Source organism: Mastacembelus armatus, chromosome 18 (genome assembly GCF_900324485.2).
Source record: "Mastacembelus armatus chromosome 18, fMasArm1.2, whole genome shotgun sequence".
In the NCBI taxonomy this organism is placed as follows: Eukaryota; Metazoa; Chordata; class Actinopteri; order Synbranchiformes; family Mastacembelidae; genus Mastacembelus; species Mastacembelus armatus.
In genome coordinates, this window is record NC_046650.1 from 15435191 (window position 1) to 15461429 (window position 26239).

A 26239-nucleotide genomic window follows, 5' to 3' on the forward strand; every position below is an offset into this window, starting at 1 on the left:
GCCCTGTAATGACTTCAGCAGTGGTCGGCTTGTTTGGGGGCTGTGTACAATTTACACAGTCTTCCCAGAGCTGGAGAGGGAGCCTTTGAATATTCATAGCGGCGCGTCCCCTGCCACCCCTGGGTGGGCATACCACATGAAAAACCAATGAGATCACGGACTCGACTGTACTACTGTTGCTTTTTTTTTTTTAAGAAACCGGCACAGGACGTTTTTATTTCACGACCAGATTTGGTGACTGCTGGGCAAGTCACTGTCAGATCACTGCATTTAGTTTTTTTGCTTTTGAAGAGTTGACTATTTTTAGAAATGCAGTCAGTCACACAGACAGTCACTGCAGGTTGTATTCAATTCTAAGCTTTTTGTGCAGCATGTGTTGCTTTGCTTAAAGCAAACTAGGCCTCCTTGCTACCTATAATGACTTGATCAGTTAATGACTTGCTGGCACCGCCTGAATAATTGTCACATTTATTCTATGAAACCTGGATTTACTTACGCCTCCTCCCACAGGAACAATCCCAAAACACAGGCACCCTCAGATTTACTGGCAAATCCAACCTCTTCTTCTGTTTGAACATTTCAGAGACAACACGTCTTGGCGTCATCTCACAGTATGATTTTAGTTTTTCAGATTTAAGTGCTGGCAAGACAGGCTAAGAAGCCTAAGACCACCTGCACTTACTTACGTTCACGAACCCCAGGAGTGAGCGTCTGAGAAGGCTCACAGGATTAACTTACGGCTTTTACAGCTCAGTCGGCACACGTTATTATACCTATTCAATCACACTTGCCTTGGGACTATAAGTAATTTTAACAGAGCACGCACACACAAACACACACACACTACCCACTTGATCCGGTTATACAGCGAACGTCCATAGGCTTCACTGCTTATTTATGTATGAATGGGTTTGACTTCATCTTTGAGGAAACTCTAAAGTTTTCCATCTGCTAAGAGGAGAGTGAATCTGTGATCAGCCTGCAGCATAATGAGGTGAGATAATCTGTTCGGGTTCAGGGAGCTGGCAGGGAAACAAGCTGGTGGCAGGAATATTATAAACCAGACTGCCCAGATGACATGGAAAAGGGTCCATATTAGCAAGAAGGCAGGGATGAGAAGGTTATTTTACTAGTATAGTCAGCGTTTGTGGTGCGACTGAGATTTTTAGCAGCAGGTTTGTCATAATCAGATGCTTTTTACATCAATTAGAAAATATTTATGAATTTTAACTTCTTCCATGGTCACAGCTTTTTGCCTCATCCTTTTTGGGTGAAAACACCCACTTACCTGAATTAGGCTGGATTTTTTTTTTATTTTTATGTCATTCTCATATAAACTAAGATTGAAGACACAGGTGGCTACTGATTATCACGGTGTGAAGCAGTAATAGGTGTATAGTATCTTTTCCTCTAAGGTCCATTTTCCAGTCTTTAATATAAAATAACAACAAAGGCGTAAAAGCCCTCTCAGTCTAACTAGCAGATCACACAAAATGTCACATGTTCTTCAATGTGTTGCCTCGTCAGGTAAATTGTTTTAAATCCAGCACCTTATATTTTACTAATGCAGCATTTTTTAATTATTATTTTTACCTTCACGTGGCTATCACAGTCAGGGAACATGGAGGATGTGAAGCAGGCATACTTACAGGAGGCCCTGAAAAAGAAGAGGAAAAAAGAAATACATGATTAGAGTGTTTTCAATCAGGGGATCAAACAAACTCATCAACGTTCCACTTGAACCACATCTCCAAAAAAGGACGAGGCTCTTTTCTTCCTTATTTCTAAGGAATTAGAATGAAGCCTTTCATAGAGATGCAGCTCTTTCAGACATTTCATTTAGTGTAACTCCAACATGCCACCTGTATTTCTACATGTGGTATTAAACAATAGCGCTGTGAGAAAAGACTTTTCCATGCAGTTGTGCCGCCTGGCCTGGGAATCTCATTTTACGTTTGTAAGTGGCTCTAACGTCACGACTACAAGGGGCTGTGTGCATTTTAAAAATTCCGCCCACGTTTTTGTGATGTGACACTCGTCTTTTTCCCCCATTACTGCTGTTCAAAGGGCCGTGTGCCAACGCACTTTGAGCTTCCCAGAACCCTGCAAATCATTTTCGGTCTTTAGGTTCTTATTAAAAAGGTACCCAGCTGCTTTAACCCTAAAAAAAAAAAGAAGTTATTTTTTCCTTTCAAGTCCTGTGTCCTTGAACTGTTCTTGATGAACAGGGGAAAGTGCAAATCGCTCCTGCAGCTGGGGCATTTAAGGAGCTGTGTGTTTGAGGCTCACTGGGCAGCACTTCTGTAGCGTTGTTTTACGGTTCGATGAGTTACAGTAGACCACTTAGATTTTAATAAACCTGCTCCACTGTGTGCTTTTGACATTGCCCCACTGTGTTGCATAGCTCACAACAATATTTTCAACTAGCAATTAAAGAAATAGTGTGAGAGAAAAAAAAAAAAAAGCATCTAAAAAGTCTGAGGGCTCCTTCACGTATTAAACCCTGTTAATGGCTTTAGTTAGACAAAAGACAGTGTTTTCTGGAATATAATTCGTATTAAATGAAACACAGGGTATAACATCCTGTCAAATCGTCCATCCTCTAAGCTTCAGCATCAGTCGGTCACTCAGACTGAGCTTCACTCTCGGTTCTCACCAGCACTTCTTGTCACTTCCTCCACAGTTTATCACCTCCTGCTATGTGTAAAGGTTACGGCTACAGGTATTGTATGCAGCCTGTGATTGCTCACATAATGCTGAGAGTTATGAAGGTTACATGGCAGGTGCAATGGGGCCTTTAAAGTCAATTCCTAGGAAGATTTATTGTGAAAAGAAAAAAGCAGTTTTTCCTGATGCACCACTTTAAGGTTAAATTACTCAAGCTGCTCATTCTGAGCATCAATTCCTCCTTTTTGTGAGGGAATGCGCATGAGTAACAAGTACTGATTATTCACACAGAGGTCTCCTCACATATTTTCACTAATACTTTCCAGCACCTGCTAGAACAGTCCAAGACTGGGGCTTTCACTGCTACAGAAACGTTTTCATCCTAAACTGTCAGGCCACACTTTTCCTTTCCATATGTTCCCAGCAAACAAACAAGGAATCCTAATGAAGTATCCCATTCATTTTTGATGCGCAGGTAAATACTGCTGTGTCTTTTTCCTATTTGTTCTTACTGTGGATCAGTACCGCTGTAAAATCCCTCATCATGAATTTGTGGGAAACCTTTAACAGCTTAGTTACTTTTGGTTAAAGCAAATCATGAATTAAATATGTTTCCCTTCAACATCCACCAGTGTTGGGAACTTAAAAGAGGGAAATTGGATTTGTAGAAGCCTTACAGTGCAGAATGCAGCATGGCTGAATATTTCATTTGTATTAATGTTTCCTAAAGTGGCTCTGCAGAGTTTGACACCGGGTTTTAATAAAAGCAGCACGGTGCCATCATATTTATTTGTTTTGAATGCTTCTGTGAATTTCACACATAATATTTTTGCTGCTTTTTTTTTTTTTTTTTTTTTAAATCCTCGCCAACACGTCCAAACACTAAATGTAGCAGAAATAAATGAGGTATAATTACAGATAATATGCAGAATCACTTTTAGAGCGTTTAAAGAGCCAAAACGGAAAATTACATTCTCTGCTAAAGGACCTTTAGAGCATTACTTTGGTAAAGTCATTTAAATTCCATGAATGATTTGCTGGTGACAAAACGCTGTAAACGCCACTTAACTTCATTTTTTTAGAACATTACTAAAACGGTACATCATGTAGACTAACTTCACAAATGTTGGTCTAGCTTCTTACTGTAATTATGCAGAATGGTGAGGTCTGTCATCCTAATCCTTCTCTGCCGTCCGCCCCTGACAGACCACCGTGACACCCCAGACACTTCTGAGTGGGTACGACTGTTCGCTTGTTTCCAATTGATGTGACGAGAGGAGGAAATTCCCAGACCAGAGAACGAACAGACTGTCTTTGCACAACGATGCCTTTTGAAATAACGCTGGCGTGGTGGATGTTTATTGGAAAGTTAAGCGCTGCATAAATAAAGCTTGGTGGGTATTTCAGATGTGCAGCCAACCAGAACATCGAACTGTTGTTTGTCATTTGATTTCTGACTTTTCCATCTTCATTGGCTTTTAAGTCAGACGGGATCACAGAATTACGTAAATCAGACAAAGGAGAGGCAGAGAGCCACTCACCACTGATCCATGTCTCAAAATGCAGAACACTGCCTCAAACAGGATCCTAATTAAAAGGGCCAAATCAAAAACAAAGGAAGTCACACAGCCATTTCTATTGAGCTGATTAGGTCTGATTGCTGTGTCTTTAAAAAGTAATGGCTGGATGGCTGAAACCAAACCCCTCCCTTATTACTCCGTCTCACTTAAAACAGGGACCTCGCTTTACATCCCGCTCTCTTTCTAAAAGGCATCTGCTGCACAGGATCGCTGGCTCCAGTCCCCATTATCACTCTCACTGTCAGGTGAGTGGAGTATGGATGCAGCTCCCTGCCAAGTGCACATTCTGGCTGTGAATTCAATTTATGGTGACACTTTCCATCAGAGGGAGTGTCAGCGCACAACATGTCCCTTTCCTAGATACTCTCTCTCAGCCCTGGCTGGGCCAAGGCTGTTGAGTCAGCTCAAAGGAAAGTGTGTGGGAGGAGAGGCTGGAGATCCTGAATACATTAGAGCGACTGGATGCTGAGTTTGTGCAGGCCAACAAGCGTGGTTTATTACATATACCGAAGCTGAGCATAAGTAAGAGTGTCTCAAAGTTTAGACGTGAACGTCGGCTTCAGCAATTTTGGGCATCACTTTCACTTTCCCAGACTGCCCCCCCAGTTTTACTGTCAAAACCTGCTGTTTCTATAGCGACTGAAGCTGAAACGACCCAAGTGAAGGCTGAAACCACCAGGCCACAAATTACACATCTATAACCTATTTTGGCCTACAAAGATATACAGTGTCCTTTTACATGACTGGAAGTGCAGTATGATTTGCTGATGTCCTTCTGAATTATTCCTTAAACGTTTCTGGATTGAGATACAATGACTTTTGACCACACACACACACACACAAATAAATACAAATATATATACCAGGTTCTCCATCCCGTCCTCGTCTTCCTCGCTTTCCCGGAGGTCCTGCAAAAAAAAAAAAAGAGAGAGAATACAGTACTTTAGTACTTTGTGTTTCTGTTTGGATAAGTTTCATATTCTTCATGGATTCTCACAGTCAACACACCACTCGACAGCCACAAAAACGTATTTTGAATACAAAAGCCTGAAAACCTACAGGTTCATTAAGTGTCTGGGATCTATGCAGACTTAGGCTGAGGTGAAAAAAGAAAAAAAACACAGTCGTCCCTGTTATTTCCAGGTTTTGCTTTCAGCACGGATGCTCTGTTTTTAAATTTGTTTATCTAGACAGTGCTTTCCTGTTTGCCATTTTCTTGTCAGCACTATCAATCTGCTGAAGCTCAGCAGGAGGAGTAAAACAATTACACGCTTTGCCAGGTTTTACACAGTGAAGCCCTTGGTCAGGTAGGTGTCGGTGAGGAAATTGGGAGCATCTCTCCCAAAATGACCTTCTCCTCGCAGCAATACATGCAGCTTCTTTTCCCTTATTCTTTTTTTTTTGTACATGCAGCTCGGCAGCTGGAAACACATCTTCAGGCACTGGCATTTTGTTTGATCTGCTCAAAAAGCCAGGCCACATTCACAGTTTATCCAAAGGCACTTTTAGAGTAGCTGAAAATTAAATGTTGAGCTCTTATAATCTATTTGCACAGCAGCACATGGGGGATGTTCCACCTTCGAGGTGGACTTTAGAGGAGAAGTCAGTGGAACGAGCTTCCCTGTCAGGTTCTGCACCAGTTTCAGGCGACGACAATACTGGGCAGAGTGATTATGTAAATCGAACGTTACTGGCAAACAGTGGATTTTGTCAGCATGTTAGAAGAGCAAGATCATTACAGTCGTGTGATGTGGTTGGCAAAAGTTTGTGGACGGGCTGCACAGATCAACATTAATTGCCTGGGTGTCAAAAGTTGCTCTAGGGGCATTTGCTAGCAGCTAAACTGAGCGACAACATGAATTAACCAGATTAATTACTAATCCAAATAACCTGACCTGACCTCCTACCCCAGCCTGTACCAAAACTTTATGAGCTCAGTCCTTTATATTTCAGCTTGTCAGTTAATCAACTTTCCAGTCTGTGTTTGGTAGCCTGTCTAAACTTTGCTACCTCAGTCCCTCTGACAGGGAGGGGAATAAAAGCAATGGTGAAGGAGTGAAACAAAAAGTGCAACCCTTTTACACTGAGTTGGGCTGATTTATGACACTCCAGATGTGTTACTGGGGTGGAAAATGCGGGATTATGTTGCAAAACTCTTTGTAAGATGCTTAGTCCTCAGTTTGATCCCACTGTTTGGCTCCGCTTCAGCCTCCAACTCTGCTCCTTCTGGACAGTTTCCAGGATAATGTCAGAGAAGAGTCCAGGCAAAGTTTAAAGTTTGTAACCACAGGTGGAGTTTGACTCTCACTTTACTATGGTCCACATCAACCCAAGTTTCTCTGTCGGTTTGTTTTTAAAGGCTTTTAAAGAAACAGAAGGAGGTTTACTGCGTTTGGCAGTCGCTTCATTGTTGCTCACTTTGAAATGACACGTGACACCTCTGAGAGGAATGTTTTCAACAACCATACGACATCCTGACATCCTGATCTCAGCTGCTGAGAAAACACTCCCCACACGGGATTTGGTGGTCCAGACCAAAATACCTCACATTGTTTTCAGATATTCGCAGTATTCCTCATCGCAGTTTCCATTCTCTTCACATACAACGCAACTGTGCGAGTAAAACACCGAAAGACTTCCCATGCCAACAAAAACACTAACATTTCAGTCCATGAAGCACAAATGAATGAGGAATTTGACAAAGCCCATCATGCCCAGTCAAAATATATTTCAGGAGGGTTTTTTTTCTTGTCAATTACGGCGTCTAGTCATAAATGAGATGGAATCAAACTTGGTGCTGAGAGATCTTCAGCTGCCTGTCGAAGGCAACACATCCCTCTCGCTCAGAAACATTGCACTGGCCCGCCGCTTTCTCTCCGCATCCCAAGTATGGTCATGGAACCGTGGTTTCAGAAAAAAGTGTGGCAGGGAACTCGTGATGAGGGTCAACAGCTATGAACAATCTGTTGAAACCTTTTCAACAGCTTTTTACTCTCAAAGTCAAATAAATCAAAATGAACTTGATGTTCATTCAAAAGACAAAGTTTCTGGCCAGACGTACGGCAACAAAACGAGCCTTGTGGTGTTGAGCATTGTGTTTTCAAACTGTGTTATTTGGTGGCAGAAAGTTATTTTATAATGCAGGACCAGAGAGAGAAGGAGCCTGGACTTTTGGTTTTATTAGTAGGCACACTAGCACTAGACTGAAACATCTCCACAAATACTGGGATTCAGGGACATATTTCCACCCTGGATTGTAGTTGTTGGTCTACATATTCCCCATCATCAGGTTGAACTTTGATGTGTGCACCTGCAAAACTAATGATTGTGTTTCCTGCTATAAACAGCAAGATTTAGCTAAAAGCACCGCTGCCCCTGTTTAACCAGTTTCAGGCTCTGTTTTCAGACAAACGTATGGAATTTGAAACCTCAGCTGTGTTATAAATACAGACACACCAACTTAAAGAAACTGTCTATGTGATCACAGTCCAGCACTGTTAACAACCGAGGCCTATATGACTTACACAACAACAGACATCCTTTTGTACTTTAAGGTTAATAGGAAAGCTGCCACACAATGAAGGTCAAAGCTGCAGTGAATAGAAGAAACTGGCTTCACATCATATCTCTAAGTTTTGGCCAGTGCTCGTCGAGGTTATTTATAGAAAAAGAGAGATTTCTTATTGTATTAATCATCGGATACATCCTCTAACTCCCCTAAAGTCCTCACTGTATCAGTGAACATGATGGGAAGATACTGTGACATGAATAGCTCCAAGTTTGCAGCGTAACAGCAGCGTGGGACCATCAGCACAACGCAAGTCTCATTATTTAATCATCTTCTGCTTTTTCAGGAAGAGTCAAACAAGTTGGGATTTTTACAATCCCACAGAATGTTTCTGGTCCACAACACTGATAGCAGTAGTCATTTTAATGTTTTTTGGCAGAGAACAATCCCCTATCATTGGCAGTATTGTGCAATTTTCAGCCATGGCTCTATTGTTCTTGAATACTTTTGCTCATGTTCTTCATTATAACATTATTTCAAAGTTATGCACTGTTTGATACACAAAAGTTCATGTTTATACGTTATGCATGAGACAAAACTGCACTGAACTACTACTCATCATCCATAAAATATAGATTGGCCCGCAACAACCGACTCCGCTGAACCTCTGCTTTATTTCTCTCCTCCTTACTAATCAGTCAGTTTTAAGTGAACCAGCCCAAAGCTAGAGTCATTCACAATACGAGCACTGTTTCAGAGCGTGATATACATAATCAACTAATCCAGCTATTCTTCAGAATAAAAGTCAAAGCTTTGCCAAAAACAGCAAACTGGGTACCAGCTGTAACCTTCTCAGCGAGATCAGCTGCACCTTAAAAGTAAAGTCAGTCAAGTCAGATGTTTTCAGCATGTGAGAGCCACAGTCGTACAGTTTGCATTTTCCCATGTTAAAAATGACGTGAAAAATAAAACAGAAAATTGCTCATTTCATTTGCACAAAGAGCAGAAATGTTGCATTGAATTTGTGTAATTAAATCAAATAAACAGAGGAAGAAGAGTGATCATTCACATCTGTTCACATTAAATGGGAATGTGCCATTGCATGTATCCATTCATCCATTATCTATACCCACTTATCCCTAACCAGGGTCACGGGGATCTGCTGGAGCCTATCCCAGCTCTCTCTGGGTGAAAGGCAGGGGTCCACCCTGGACAGGTCCCCAGTCCATCACAGGGCCACATAGAGACAAACAACCTCACACACTCACACTCACTCCTATGGGCAATTTAGAGTCACCAATCAACCTGACATACATGTTTTTGGACTGTGGGAGGAAACCAGAGTACCTGGAGAAAACCCACACAAGCACAGGGAGAACATGCAAACTCCACACAGAAAGGCCCCTGATGGGTTTCAAACCAGGAACCTTCTTGCTGTGAGGCAACGTGCTAACCACTAACCCACCGTGCTGCCATAGCATGTTGCTTAGATACTAAACTTAAAGTCAAACATTTAAAAAAAAGAGTCTACATTAACCATGCAAACAGAAAAAGGTTTCATGTTTGATTCATTAATCTACAAATTTTCCATGGTTGATGTTAATGTTGTTTTTCCCTGAATGGTAAACAAACAGTCTATTTTCTGAGTGCAAAAAGCGGCACATACTGACCTTACTGTTTAAACATGAGTCATAAAAACATAATGTCCTGCATCGATGTTTGGGAGAAATGTCACGGCTGCACGAGAGTTCCAGTGCCAATGTTTTTAGGAACTGACATGAAATTGTTTCACTGGTGTTTGGTTCTGTCACGGTCAATTTTATACCAAGGTCAGAAGGCGCCTCCGGGGACAAAAACGTCTTTGAATTATTTGGCTCTTAAAATGTTCTGCAGTGATGAAGAAGAAGGCCTAACTGAGGGTTTTTTTTCCCCCCTATTGTGTAAATAGAGACGCTGGTTTTATCACGATCGTCAGGTCCCATCGTGTCTTTAAGTAACGTCCGCCTCACTATTTTTTAATGTCTTTGAAAAACTATCTGTCTGTCATGGTCACAATTACTATGCCACATACTGGGCCCTGTCAACATCGCTCCACCTAATTTCAGAACTTGGATCCCTGAGTTTAGTTGAGTGAAATGTTCAGAATATTTCTCAAAAATGTTGATGATCAGTGTCTTTACAAGCATTCCAAGGATTTATGAAGATTAGTCAAAACAGACCTTAATATAGTCAATTTAATCCCAAAACATGGACGGATGAGTTTATTAAACCTGGCAGCTCTTGGTATCAAGCAGGTCAGGGGAACTAAAGCTGCACAAAAGCTGGCTTTCTACTGCACAATCATTTGTTACTTTACAAGAACATTTTTGTGGTAACATCTGGCAAAAAGGACAACGATTTTGATCCAAGATCCTTATTACTCTGCATGACAATGAATAAATCAATACATTAAATGCTAATTCATGGAACACCGTGTCCAGTGTCCAAAGGAAAAAATGGAAATGAGCCACAATTTTATAACAGGCCTCATCTGTGGATGTCACCACGCTCTTCAGCTTCAGAAAAAAAGTGTATTATTGTCTAAATATCTAAAAAAAAAAAAAAAGAATAAGTAAAGTCTGCAGTTTTACTTCCTGCAAACTTCTCACCTGTTTAAATGGTTGGGATTAACCTTTTTTTTTTTTAGACATACCTGAACAACCCTGTTCAACCCTCAAACCACTTTTGGACCCCAACCATGTATTCCAGCTGTTCATCCAGCTATTCCTAATGTTTATTCATTACCCAAGAAGTCCAGGTCTTTCAACAAGTAACAGTACACTGACATGAAGATATGCAATGAGTCTCCACCAGCTTCAAGTTCCTCTTCGGGTTCCTTTGTGCCTGTAGCTCATCAAACTGGCTTCAGAAGCAAACTCCTTCTCACACGGACCTGCTCAACCACTGAACCTCGTCAGCTTAAGAGATGACGACACAGAAGAACTTAGTATTGTTTCGACTTGAAAAATCCTGAACTACTCCTTTAAATTATTAAAACACACCAATAAGATTCTGTAAATGTCTGTACTGTGATGCTGCTGGTTCATCATTCAGCTCTTTGTGCTCAATTACCACACGCTTAATTTATTACACAACTTCTGAAAAAGGGTCAACTTCGGCTTGTCTGACTTTTTACGAAAACTCAACACCAGCTTCTCTGCAATTCACTTAAAATTAGCGTCACTTGTGTCAGTGGAAGTTCAACTTCTGGAAATTAGAGGAAAGTTTCCAAATTCCAGCAACCTGATATGCAGCACGGACTAAAACATGGTTAGCATGTAATGTGAAGCCATTTCAAGGAGCAACCCTATTATCAGCCTTGTTTAACAGCAGTGGTTCTTTAACTGCCTTTAAATAGGAGCCAGGCTGTTTGGGGTTTTTTTTTTATTGCACATCAAAAAAATAAGTGGATTATAATAGGGACTGTGTCATTGTTTGCTAGCCGAGTGCTACAATAAACTAAAAGCCTATAGAGTCAAATCCACTTGTTTATAACGCTGCAGAGGGGTTTGACAACATAATGTAAACACCAAACTCTGAAGAAGAATGTGAGGCCTATTTTAATTTTCCATTGCAAGACCCACATTTGAATCCCAAGCCGACCTACAAAAGCAACGTTCCAAGGGAAAATTAACATTATTCCTTGATTCTGTGGAATATATCTTCATTATACTTATTTCCAGCTGCACTCAACTCCAATGCAACCATTTCCTGAACAACTATAATGATTAAAGCCATTTCCTAAATAATTCTTGGCAATTATATTTCATCTGTCGCCAAGAAAAGAAGACCATTGTGCCTGATTTCTGCATTCATTCATTCATTCACTCATTCATTGTGCTTTGGTGGTCCACTCATTCTGCCACCACGTAGGCCTGATCTTGTTCAGTGTTCTCTACGGTGCAAATGTCGATTTACTTGTTTGTGAAGAAAATATAACGAGCTGACAAATTCCACATCTTTCCTAAAGACCGTCTTTGTATTTCTTAATTACGAATGTATTGTTACTGTATATATAGACAGACGTGTGTTTACACTGCTGCTTAAAAGTCTATCACTCGCTATCCTTAAATTTACATTACGATTTCTACAACAGCCGTAAAGCAAGATCTCTCTGATGAGGGCCTGAATTAAATCTACCGAACAGTCCTGAGGGTAATGAACAGTGACGCCTGCTCCACAAAAACTCTAATGAAGCTCAGGTCTGCGGTCTTTACTTACAAGACGTCATCAAAACGTCCACCCCGGTGTTGTTGTCACTGTGTTAAAATTAAAACTCATTTGCAGGACCAAACAGGACGCTTGTTAATGTCAGACCGTCCCCAGACATCACCCAACAGGAATGTGAAACTAATTACATGAAACACATTCATTATGAGGCAGAAAACTAAGAAAGTTAATGATGCAAGTGTCTGCATGTGCACCGAGTAGTGGTCAGAGGATGTTGTTATCAAGTTGAATTTATTTCTCCACCCATCCCTGGTGAATACGCCAATTGTGTGTGTGTGTGTGTGTGTGTGTGTGTTGGTTGATGAGTTCTGTGATGTGTTTGCCCAGATGCCAGTTATCAGTTCATTAAACCATGAGTCAATCCATTAGGCTGCGAGGAATCTGTCACTGCGAGCTCCATTAACACTGCATCATGCAGATTGAAACTAGTATTAAAAATGCATCTTTCCCTGCTCCCTCCAGGAGAAAACAGACGTGCCCAGTGTTGCACTAATTGCAGACAAAGTAAGTCTCTTGAGTAGCTGACTGAGTAGTTATAGCCCTTGCAGTACTCTGTTACACCCAATGTAACACACACACTTAATATGCAGTTTTGAAGGCTGAAAATCATTACAAGAACAAGCAGCTCTTGTCTAGTTCTTTGTCAAACGCACACACACACACACACACACACACACACACTCAGAGAAGACAAATGATATGAATTGGGCGATGGCTGGCAGGCATGCATGGATCATCTATGCTTTTGCTCCGGTTCAGTGTCGAGGCTGGAACACTCCTGAAGAGGAAGCAGGGCCTTTGAGAGAGCCTTTTCATCACCTTCAGAGATCAATGTGTTTTCCTCTGGCAACAGGCTGAGTGCTGGGATACTTGAGACCCACCCCGTACGCTGCACACTGCAATTATCCTTCCCGCAGTACTGACTGCGGTTGTGATGGAAGCAGAACACACTCCCTGATGAGGAGAGGTCAGTAATCAGCCAATCGATTGGCCGAGTCCCATCACTTTATGCTGCGAGTTAAATTCGCACGGGCAGCCATCCTGACAGCTCTATCAGATAGTTTCACTGTAAACCGAGGGCATTCCTAGAAACATAAGCTGTGCTCGCAGCTGAGTGTTAATTGTGGGTAACTTTATAATCATTTAAGTAGAAAATTGAGAAACAGCCAAAAGCTTCATGTTTTAAAAAGGGGGGGGGCAGCTTGGCTTGGCCAGGCTGACATGTAAATTAACAGTTTTCTTTTAGTGTTAACCAAATTATATCTTGGCATATATGTCCTGCCTACAAACCATCTTATGAATCCACTAAAACCAAATTTAGTGACAAAGCGGCTGATTTCAGATTCTGACCTGAGTCCTCTGGTAATAACTCTCCCATGAAATGCAGAGGTGCAGCTGGCAGCAAGCGAACCTACGGTGTGCTGCATTTAGACGTTCCTATACAATAATCTGGTTTGATCACTCAGGCTGGTAGAGTCCTGATTTGAAATGTGACTCTGTGGCATCCAGATGGACATGAGACGAAAGTGGGGACACATGGTCACATAGCAATGACACTACATGGGGACCAGCCAGGAGATGCTTTTGAAGCTGAGCAGGGGTGTGTTTGGTGAATCCTGCATGGTGGCGACATGCGTAGAATCATGTACTGCACATAGACCTGTTTGTGTGGACAGTATCTGTGTGTGTGTGTGTGTGTGTGTGTGTGTGTGTGTGTGTGTGTGTGTGTGTGTGTGTGTGTGTGTGTGTGTGTGTGTGTTCGAGTTCTTGAGTTGCTGAAATAGCTGCAAGAGCATTTCTGGTCAGAAAACCGTCCACTGGGATGCCTGAAGGCAAATGGGACATACAGTGCATGATTAGCATCAAATGATCCCCACTTGTTTGAGTTCAAATGAAATAGTCTATCTGTGTTTAAGACTTATACGCCTATTAGATGTCACATTGAGATCATGTGTAACCAAATACGTGCCAGCAGAGGATGACATGCCTGCCGGCTGACCTCATCAACACCAGAGATGTGAGCTAGTATGTGTCGTGCGTGAGAGGATGGATTTAGAGAGGCGGGACCACAGGGCCCCAGACTACTCAAGGACAGTCAGTGCAGTGGCGCAACCAAGATGAGGTCACTGGAGAAAAGCCAGCAGAGCTCCAGTCAAAAATGTTATTACAGTCCTCAACTATTTTAATAGACTGGCATACAGTAAAAATACATGCTCTCTGTCCGAGCAACCGTCCACTGATGCAGCAGAGTAACTACTGATTATCTGGGGCTTCAAACACCAAATACTGCACTTTCATATAGTAGTACCAGTTACTTCCTGTTTTAAAATGATATAATCTCAATTTGCTGTTGTCTGAGTCATTAATAAGTTAATGAGGGAGTGACTGACCAAACCTGACCAAGCCACTGACGACGATGATCCTAATGAAGCAGATTTACTGAGTTTTTAAACTCTTAATAACAAATGAGGTCATGGTCTGAAACTTTGCTCACTTAGTCATAAACATATTTATTATTCCAGAGAAAGACTTTTCACATGTTCTCTATGTTGTTTTTAACGAAACATTCACTTCAGGGTGGAGTCAGAAATAAATCTATGAGGGGCCGTTAGAGACGTTATTCACAAATTCGCTCTCACACACACAAAACTCTTTAACACACACATGTAAAACACTCTCACACACACACACATATATGAAACTCACACACATGTGAAATGCATTTACACATATATGTAAAACGGTCTCTCAGACATACACACATAAAACACTTACACACACACACACACACACCTAAAACCCTCTAACACACACACACTTGTGAAATGCTCTCATACATGTGTTAAATGCTCTCACACACACACACACACACACACACACACACACACACACACAGGTAAAAACGTTTCCTATGTGTGTGTTCTTGTCATTGGACTAATGATGGTACTAATCTAAGCTAATGCTTTATGCCGACATCGTTTCCCATCTGTCAGCTAAACCTGCAGTTTCTGAGCGTAATAGTGTTTTTTCCCCACATTACTGTATTTTATCCCTGCAGCTCCCAAGGGCTTCACTTAACTTATCAGCCAGTATCGGTGGTCTGAGCCTGGTGTTTACTTGAGCACTGCATGACCCATGTTGGCTTTTTCCTGCAAAAGTCTGGGCATGCAAGCGTGACGGGTACTGGCTCTTATGTCACAGATACCCTATCTTGTCAGCAGCAAAGGGAAATGCATGATGGAGAGGCTGTGAGCAGCTCAGAAGGAGGGCTCTGAGCAGAATAGAGGGGTGAAAGATTTAAGAGCAAAATGGAAAATCTGCAGTGTAGAGCTGAGTGCTTTGAGTCTGTGGTGTCAAGTTGTTGAATTCATCGTTCATATAAAACTCCTCAGTCAGGGCAGATGTTACAGTTGTTGTAACCCAGGAATGTACATTGGACATGAAATGACAACTAAGGGATCTTTTCATCATTTCAGATGAAAGAATGAGCAACACTGAAGTCTGAAACTAGAATCTCATCAAAATGAAAATGCTCCACTGAACTCCCCGAACGCCACGGGTGCTAAAGACGAGTGCCAATTTAGCCCTCTGCTAGGCAAAGGCTGCAAAATATACAATCCAATTTTTCGATTCAGCACTCCAGCAAATCATAAAATAATGGTGCGGTATTTCAAATCAGCTGTGGTATTATCTGGAAGTCCAGCCTGCAGGGAGGGCTCATCAGGCCATAGGCGGGGGTGGGGGTTTGATGCTGATGTTGAAGCAGGAACTGGGTCTCAAACTAAAGTCTCTCTTACAAACCTGAACAATATGCAAAGTTGATGAACATGCTGGCAGATTAACCACATTAGACATCTGCACTATCATATCACAAATCGCCTAACAGGGTTTCATGGCTTCCCTGAAGACCTTAAACACACTAAAACAGAACAGATGAGCTCTGGGAGAACGCTGAATGCTGTGAGTGCCTTCCAGCTCTTCATGGGTCCTGAGTGGAAACCAAAATAAAGTGTCATCATTGGGCTGTCAGACTTAGACGCACTGAAAACCAGCCAGCACAGAATTTATTTTCCCAGCCCAGGAAACCCCTCTGCAAGGCTCTCAAAGATGTGCGTCCCCACCTCCACGTTCAATCCTCTTACGAGAGATTATTTCAGACCACAAAATATGGCAGTCTTGCCACTATGAACTCACGGTGACGGCTTGTAAGAAAAAGCAGATACATGACAAACACAGAACATGCAGAATTGTTGTTGTGAGTGGAAATGAGTTGGTAAGGGGAGATAAAAGACTCCAATTTCTCAATCGTTCCTTTTAAAAACACAAACCTCTGCACTAACTTTGTGGGCAATTTATTCATCTTAATGAGGCTGTTTATTTCACAGAGCAGAGCTTCCTCTGAGGAGGAGCTGACAACAAGTTTCATGTTCACCTTGTTCACTTTTACTGCAGTACATGGTGTAAAAGCTGTTTCACTGCATTTAGTCTGGGGAGCCTTATAAACAAGTATAAAAGTTAATTTACTCTTCTTATCTTGTTTCAGCGCTACACTTACACATTGCACAAAAACCTACACACCATGGAAGGATTTCTGCTGCGGTTACATTATGCACCTGGAGGTCAGGTAAATACGAAGCTACAGCCAGCAGCTGGTGCTGCTTCACTTTCACAGGCAGATTTGAGAGTGGTATCAATCTTCTGATTTCACATGTCAGCAAAAAAAAAAAAGTGCATTGTTCATAATCAAAGGTCATAGTGAACTTAAAAGTAATAAAACAATCCAAATACCATCACTGAGAAAGGGCACTATCTAGGAACTTCGCTGCAGAGACTCATCCTGGGCAGGATAAGAGCAAACTGGGACTTAATCTTTTCCTCAGACAATAAAGAGCTAACAGAAAACATAGCATAAGACACTTTTATATCCCAGCTGTGAGTCTGATATCAGCAGAGCACCAAAGGGCCCAAAACTGCTGTAAAAGTGCCAATGGCAAAGACCATGATCCACAGCATCCGTGCCTTCATGCTGCGTAAATCATCAAACGCAGGGCACACGCCACCATGAAAATGCAATCAAAACATTTGGAAAGCTCAATGTAATATGAGGAAAAGCATTAGTGTAATTCTATCAACCAAAATATTTGGTCCTAAATAAGATTTTAGATAGCAAAGTGATGGCGTGGAGCGTGTGTAAAAAATGCAAATCATATGTGACACCCAGGGGCTGGAGGACTTCTGTGAAAAACAAAGAAATGCCAGACATGGTAACACAACCCCACATGAAAAATAACTGGAGGAGATTTTTCACAATCCCTTGAAGTTTCACAGAAAAGCCAACAAAGAGTGTTTTGAAAGCGTTCAGGCAAAGTAGCTGTGCATCATGTTTCCTCGCTACCTGTCATTCAAACTGACCAAGTCAAAGGTCGGAGGCGTAGGAGGAGGGGGGCTCATCCTCTTGGGATGATTCGTAATCCTGACCTGTATTTTCAGGTGGGTGGAGGGCCACGGTAAAGCTGGTGGTGGGGCCCGGCTCTTCATCGGTACACATTGTTCCTATTACAGGTTTGATCCTGAAGGGTTTTAGCAAAGAAGCCGCAGATACCACCATGCTAACAACTGCTCAGCTCTGAGGCATGGAACTGGTTGCCTTGAAATAAACACTGTCCCCCTTCTTTATGTTACATGGGTCTACAGTAATGTATGTTTAATATAATATTTCTTTAAGAACTTTTTGTAAATATTTAAGTGAGCTTTCCTACGACTTTACAGGAGTTTGGGGGGAAAGTGATAAAATGCAGGTTTGTGACCAGAAAGCGATCAGTTTTAAATCCCCAGGCTGACTATGAAAACACACCGTGCACAGAAAATGAAGGAGTAACACTCTCGCCTCCCTCTCTGACTAATTTCAAAGATCTCCTGAGCAAAGCACTTAACCTGCCACTGCTCCAGTGGAGCTTCTCAGCAGCCTGTTAAAGGACTGTGGTTTTACTGGGCAGCTGCTGACAAAGACCAAGAACACTCCATCAGTTTCTCCCTGGATAAGACAAGACAGATTTTTATACGCTATGACACTTGGCTCTCTGTGTGAGTCAAAGTCACAAATCTGCATTTTGATTTAACAGTTTGACATTTTGAGAAACGTTTTTCACTTTGTCTTTGCCGAAGGAAGAAACAAGAACAAAATTATTCATGTATGATAAATACGAAGCCAGAGTAAGCAGTCAGTCAGCTCAGCCAAAAGACTGGAAACGGGGAAATGGCTGGTCAGGCTCTGCCTCGACTTGAAATTTTTAACTCATAAAGCAGCTGCTTGTGTCGAATTTTGTAATATATGCATTAGTAACCCATTTTTTTATGCTAAGCTAACACACTGCTGACTGTAGCTGTAGTTTTACACACACAACAGAGGAATCAATCTTCTGACTCCAGGCAAAACAGAAAATATTTGTAGTGGAACATGGCACAAACTGCCACACGGCTCAGTGTGTTTTTCAGCAAAAGGCAACAACACGAAACTGCAGTTAAATGTTGAACCCCCATGCTAACACATTTCCAGCAACCCGGGATGTGTGGACAGGGTATAACACAAGCAGGGAAGGCAAGGTGAACCATGTTAAACATGGAAAGTGACTCAGAAGTCCTGGAAACGGGCCTGTGTGGTCCATTTAGAAGACTGTTGAGTGATTCGTATACTCCAGCTATGTTAGCAGGGAGTGGACAGAACAGAGTGCAGGTTTTAAAGGAGAGGACTAACTTAGTATCGTGATCTAGGCGTGCATCAGGACCTGGCGTTAAATTTTGCATTCTTAAGTTTTCCCTTGTCTTTCTGCATCTTTTGGTTATGTTCTACCCTTCGTCTGGCATTTTAATGAGACTGAATTAAAGAGATTTTTAGGAGGGGGTCCAGCTGGCAGCCATACCACATGACCGGCTGTTTGCAAAGGACAGCCAGAGCAGAATCAAAGATGTTATGAGAAACTTGCAGACGTTTTAAATTAAGCTGAACACTCATCTCCTCTTACGTCTCCTGTAACGAGTGAGATTATAGTGATCAGCTGCTGAATCTATTGTACTGCTTTATAAATCATCATGAAGACATACGAGATTCAATTAGTCCTGCTCGCTTAACCTTAGCGGCACGGAAATTGGACACCGAAGCAAATACCCTGAGCGCCGTATGAAAGGAATTTATAAAAGAGATTTAAGGAGATGGGCTGTACCATGTCAATGGCAAACAAACTAATAACCATGGCCTAAAAAGAAAGCAGTCAAGATTGGTATTAGATAAACAGTGAATGAAACCAGCAGTGCAGCAGAGAAGCTTTTGGTTAAATGGCTTATGAGAAGAACCTGGATGCTATTTTCAGGCCACCCATTTGTTCCAGTCCAAGCCAAAGTCCAAATCCTTCAGCATACAATGCAGCTATTCAGTTCCTGGATGGGGCGGTGATAACATCTATTCTTATTTAGAGTCCAGAGTGATCCAAGTATTCTGTTATGGATTACCTTCATGGTATAACGAGCCGCACACAAACAGAATATGAAGAAACTCTTCAGCAGGGCTTTTTTTTTTTCTATTTTGCAGCTCATATGCTGCATTTCCAAATCTCTGCTTCATTATTTCATCCAAGTCTTTCATGTGCACAGAGCACTGAACGTGTATTTTGCTGTCACCTTTCACAAAGTCTCTATTTAATCAAACTTAAAAGCTTTTGGTCGCTTCATTAAGACAGAACTAGGCCAGAGATGATGACACTGGCAAACTAGAAAACGAATCTTACTGGGTCAGGATCAGCTTTGGTTTTCTGACCAAATAAAAATGACAAGCTAATGAAAATGGAATTAGACAGTAGCATATGCACACTTCCTTATTTACAGCACGGGAGCGCTGGAATGTCAGCGAGACCACATGGTACGTATAGACTTTCCATTCACAGAACGTAGAAATCCACTTCTTTTTAATAAAAAGGGACGTCCCTCTGAGATGCTATGATAACAGATATTGCTTCTCCATGTCTACTCTTTAAAGCAGAGGAAATACATGCAGACTTTGGGCTGCTTTAATTGTGTTCTACCTAAAAGTATGCCCACTGAAACAGGACAGACAAAATTAGGATTGTTCGATAGATCAGATCACCCTGTCTTTACTGAGAAAGAAAAGCGACACTCCTGCAGGAGAGGAGTGGGCTTTACTCCTGCAAACAGGGCACTGATTGTAGATCTGCTGAAGTCAATTACTCGTTCGAGTGGCAGCATGCTGTTCGCATTACAACCGTCATGTTTCGCTGTTTATTGCCACATATGTTCCATGAGAACACATCACTGTCTTGCACTTGTGGGAAGCAGATGAAAGGCGAGGCGATGTGTTACTGCACTCCTAAAGAGAGGTTCAGTTAGTCAAAGCCTGCATGTGAAGACGTTCTGGTCCAAATTCAGCACCAAGCCATCCTTGACAGTTCTCTCTGAAATCCACCAGCCTCTAAAACCATGGGCTGCTTCATTTATGCCCACTTCTCACGGCGCTTGACATGCACACACACCAGTTGCCGTGCGTGCTACGTGGTTAACTGCCTGTGATGTTTTACATGTGACACCTACCATGAAAACCTGAGCTTTCCACAAGCTCCGCTTCATCAATCAGTACTGGAAAGGTGCAGCAGCAGAGGAGCTCTGCGCCTGTATGTAAACACTAATCACTTCCAGACGGGCATTATTAAAAGCAGAGGATAACCATTTTCATTTAGCAGAGCTCAAAGAAGGCTCTTAGCGTGAAGAATCGCATAATCTAAAACTAAAATATCTAATCCTAGAATATGTTGTTCTAAATTTTTTCATTTATAGCCAATGTACCATCACGTCACGTGAGTTTTTCTTACAGAAATGTTAAAGTTTTTGTTTTTATTAATAATCTGCATTTTTTGCAGCAACAGTTATTCATCAATAATGATTGAAACTGGACCCCAAATGGTCTCATCCACATATATCTGCTAATTATATTTTCTATACTTTTCTATACAGGTTTTCTACATAAACAAACCAACATGGGTAAACAAGCTGTGCCAGCACTGTCCAAAAATCTAAAACCATTCTGCATATAACTTCTCATTTTTATACGTTTCCAAACAAGTTGAATAGAGAAGCTGTTGAGATGTTTTGTTTTTGTTTTGTTGAACTATTCCTTTAAAAGTGATCAGTGAGGATAAACCATCTGGGAATTGTTGGTTTGATATTAGGGCCTAATCATGCCATGCCAGGTTGTCAACACATTCCTCCAGAGTCAATAAACTTGTCCCTGCCACTGCTGTCGGAGCTGTGAGTGTATTTCAGATTTCTTGGCCGTCACCTCAATAAAAGCACGCACACTGTGAACAATCACATCAGTCTGGCCGACTCGTTATTTCACCAGACAGGTAGGAAACTCCGAGTGAATATCTAAGAGTCCTCAGACCCTGGAGACTTTCAGCGAAATATCCAGATATCAGCATTTCAGCAGAGAACGGACTGATTCCCCTTTTCACCTGCAGCCTTCATCTGCAAACATGAGAGGGACCTGCATGTTCTTCTTTGCTGCAGCTTAGCAGGAATAGCAGGACCACTGCATACACAGACACACATCTCTTCCAAGGAATTACCTTCATCACTAATAAGACGTGATCATGGTTGGCACTGTCGATCTCACACAGAGGAGACATTTTTAAAAACTGATAGATCTACCTGATGAAAACTCAGTGTCTGTATGTTATAATATTCTATCCTATCATGTTATATTACTTCTACTGCATCAAATACCTACACCAGACTTTACTGACCCTGAGGGAGATTAGTCTTGAATTTTCACTACTGCAGATCGGCCATGTGGCTCATTCTGCTCCATAGCTGGTAATTTTACTTCTCCCTGCAGCCTGATCCACCATATTCAAAGGTTTTACCATTTCCAATAAAGCTTGGGAAACTTTGTCGAGTTTTGACCTCAGCCCAGAAGAAAAGTTCTCTGCTGCATATTCACTGTGGAGGTTTTCCTCTTCCAGTGCCCCAGTTACAGATGGTAAGACCCTGTCTTGTCAGGCTCCTCTGCCAGGGAGGCCCCTTTGATAATGAGTCTTACACAGTTTACAGCCACACCACTATAATCCTGCGACAATGGTTTCCACATAACGTCTGACCGAATGGGGCCTTTACAGGAAGGCTTGGACTGGGCTAATATGGCCCTGGGTGGGATTTGACAAGGGTTACCTCATGCTCTGTGTGTGACTGCGTGCACTTAATTGAATGTTAGAAAATGCACATCACAAAGCTCGACATAAGCAGCCTCTTACTACGTTTCCTAACTTTACTGTGGCCTTGCCAAATTCTTTGTTTTAAACACTAATGCACCTCATTTTCTGAGAGAAAGCAGACATGTTTGTTTGTTTGTATGTATGTATGTTTAGTGCAAAGTCAGTCCTAAAGATTCCTCTAACATGAAGACACATTTACCCAGAATTCCTCAGCGTTTATCTGCGGCTCTCTTTGCAGTGGTGCGACTGTAGAAGCTGTGTCAAAGCACAAAATTATGCAAATGCTGAGCGACGGTGCACAATCAGTAAACAGCTCAGTTGTTATCCTGTCACACAACAAGACGCAGGGCATGACTGTGACGCTGCCAGAAGACATTACGAATGTGAAACTTTACCACAGCGGGTAAGAGTACACCCCCGGCATGAAAAGCCCCTTCAGCCGCTGTTGTTGTGTGATTTGTGGAGCGGGTAGTTGGACTCAGATCATGGGCCCTGCTTAAGGCTGAGCTGGTGCCAGGCGCATGATGCAAAGGAAAAAGAAGCGCGGGCAGAAAGAAAGAAGGGTGTGGGAACTCTGAGCTCCACAAGTCTCTGACCTTAGCAACCTGTCTTTACTCAACGTTCACCCCAACAACAGATGATGTGGTTGTGGAGTCAGTGTGGAGACACAGAAGAGGATGTAGGTGGATCTGTGTTTTATCACTGCAGAGCAGCAGCCCCTGGGGAAGGCTCTTCTTATTCTCTGCAGGACACTCTTTACCAGAAAGCAGATCTTTAACTTTCTAACACCTTTGACACGTTCAGAAAGTGACTCCATTAGAACGATCAAACTTTTAAACATGAATCCAATTTGGAAAAAAAGACATAAATTACTTAATTATGCTTCCGAATAATGTCCTTTTTCACTCATCAAGCCCAACAAGGTCATGAAAGCAGATGTGTGACAGCTGACATTTCCCATGCCAGAGACATTTCCTTTGACCCTCTAAATGTTCCTCCATGAAAATGCTTTGTTCCTGTCTTGTCCACTGATGGTTGAGCATATGCCAAATGAATGCAGCTGAACTACTTTTAAAGACTCCTTTAAGGGTAATTGAACAGCAGTGGCTGATGTCCTGAGTGTATTTAGGGGAAGCTGGGGAGACAGGTGCTTCCCATGGTGCAAAACGCAGAACACCAGAGACCTCGAGGGAGGTTAGATGCTTCAGACGAGGTCGGGAGCTGTTTTGACTTCACCACTTCGCTTTTCTGAATTCTTTGGCAAGTGATGACAGCTGCATGTAAGCAGAAGGAGTTTCTACTTGGTTTCAAATCTCTGGGAGGGTGAAGCTTTTAGACAGACCAGCCGCACATGTGAAGAGACTCTTATACTTATTTGTGGTTATTATGAGATTTACTGCTCATTCGCCCACACAGCTGATTTTATCTCTTCACTTTACTGTGTGTCTGGTTTATTTTATTGCTGAGAGCATAAACTTTTCTCCCTACTGTCCACGTGGAAATTAGAAGTTTAGAATATTATTACTCTCAAACACTGACGTGGCAAACTTTAATCAAACTGCTTGGTATGGTGTGCAAGGTAATTATAACTGGCTAATTAATATAGAAAGGAAAAGTGGTCTATTAAACCAGAGCCCTCAGAAATTAATTAATTCCCATTTTCCTGTCCCCTTTCACCCATTATAACCAAAAGGTTTGACTGTTAATTAAAAAGGATTTGATGAAATTTTACTAACCACTTAAGTCAGTGAGGTTTCATCAGTCCATTCAGAAACACATCTGAGAATCACAATGTTTGATTCAAATACAATTAAAATCTGGGTTTTATGTTATTCAAGAACATGATCTGATCTGCTCAGACTGTCACATGGAGAATTTTCTCTGCAGGGCACAGACTTCAGCAGCTCACTTTACCTACGTTTGGGCATATGTCTGAAATCCCATTTCTGTCCCTGGAAATGCAAAATCTGTGTTGACATTTCAATTCTGCAGGGTAATTGCTGTATTTTATCTTAGCCTTTTGCAAGATAAGCCATGATCTGTCCTAGCCAAGGTAATAACATGCCAAATCATCCATCCTTTCCAATGCAACGAAACAGACCAAAAGTGGATGACATTACACCAAGGAAGATGAGGCGGTCCTCTCTGGGGCACAGTAAAAGCAGATATTTAATATTTCTCATTTTCCATTTCAAGGACAGAAGTGTCTTCTTCACCCAAACTGTTTTGTTAATATTTCGAACATGAGTATTTCAGTTGCGGTGAATAGAGAATACGTAAGATGGTGATATTCGCCCTTTTGTCTCTGACCTCACAACTTCCTGCAAGCCCAGACTGAGCACAGCACAGAGGAGATGGGATCATAATAAAACTTCTACACTAAAAACGCCTTAGAAACAAAATATGTGAAATCTTTAGCCAGGCCCTTGGAATGAGGTCTTTATCCAACAAATCAGATTTATTTGCAGGGAGGGTTAATATTCAATTTGTCAACCAAGGTAGATTAATCTAAATGACATGCAGCAGCAGCAGAAAGCTACAACATGTGAGTAATGCAGCAGATTATTCTTCACTCACGCAAACTAAAATAAAACTATAAGGAACAATATAACTTTACACTGCAGCGGTGTAAACTCAGCATTAGAAGTTATTACATAAGAGTAAAGAGAAATATTTTCTTACTTAAATATGAAATGTGACTTTCTAGTCTGTCTGTGCATATAAAGTCAGTTTTACAGAAAAAAGAAATTAACAGGATCATGTAAAAAGCCTATAATACTTATGTTTACATCTATAAAGCCAGTATACAACATTGCTATGAACAAGAAAGCTGAGCACAAACAGACGTGTCATATTTACCTCCTGGAAAAGAAAGAGAGGGCACAGCACTGCCAAGTGTTTGCAGAAGTGCAGCTTTAAAAGAAAATCCACTCAGCAGCAGCAGCATTATCGGCACTAACACCTTCAACAGAGCACATTGCTGCAACGATGGGAAACACAGAGCAGTGAATGTGTGCAGGCATCGATTCACGAATATGATGAAGACACAGGTTATAATTACGTACCAAAACAAGTTAATCAAATCCAGGCAGGGTAGGCAATAATAGAGATGAATATTTATGCTTTCGCTCCACTAAACACACTTGTAACTTCTACAAATTAACCACAATAATCATATACAACAGCTCCGACTGGTCGTAAAATGTAACACAAGAACAATATTCAGTAAATTACCTGCATGGGCCTTTAAAGCAGTGCACAGACTCCTGTTTTCCACATGTTCTGCAGCAAATTTCAAAATAAAGTCCAGACACCAGACGAGCACCTTTGTCAGCTTAAATGCAACTGTGTATTAGCATAGGCATCACTTCAATAACGTCCATCACATTCTGACTGCCAAAGATTATGACTGTGTTCTCTACTGTACAGGAAGCAAATTAGTGTTGCTGTGTTAACAGTGATATTTTAAGCTTGATTAACTCCAGCCACATGTATCGATTACACTGTGGGAAAACCACCAAAGACGACGTCTTACATTTGGAGTAGCAAACCCCCCGACTTTCATCAAAACTACTCCTTCCAAAAAATAAGAGGAAATGAGGCTGCGTCTTTAGGTCAGTGCAGCAGAAGAGAACATAGTTGTCTTTGTTCAAAGTGATGCATGTGCTTCAAATTACAGGGGGTTTTTTTATGCAAAGAGACAAAAAAAAAAAAAGCTCAAACTTGGCACATGGGAGTGCACTCTCTCATTGAGACATTTCATAAACCAAACTCTAGGTGAAGTAATCCCCGACAACTGGTATTATTGTTGCATGAATGGTCATTGGGCAGTAATTTTGTGTTTGTTTACCATATGTGATAGAAAAGCTTGCACACTCCACTCCCACAACAAACAGGAGATGAGGGATTTGAGAAGCGCAGCCTCAAGGGGGAAAAAT

General features: G+C 41.6%; 1 protein-coding gene across 6 annotated transcripts in view; it reads right to left on the bottom strand.

The window, feature by feature from the left end:
* The window catches only part of col25a1 (collagen type XXV alpha 1 chain), a 122935-nt gene that overhangs the window by 52559 nt on the left and 44137 nt on the right, over positions 1-26239 (bottom strand). For all 6 annotated transcript variants that reach the window (XR_003295158.1, XR_003295157.1, XR_003295156.1 and 3 more), the window contains exons 3-4: positions 5111-5155; positions 1650-1657 (exon numbers count right to left, since the gene is read on the bottom strand). Coding sequence is in view for 3 of the 6 variants with exons in the window: in XM_026298896.1 (XP_026154681.1) it covers positions 1650-1657; positions 5111-5155 (53 nt within the window). In the remaining 3 variants the exon portion in view is untranslated. The remainder of the gene's footprint in view (positions 1-1649; positions 1658-5110; positions 5156-26239) is intronic.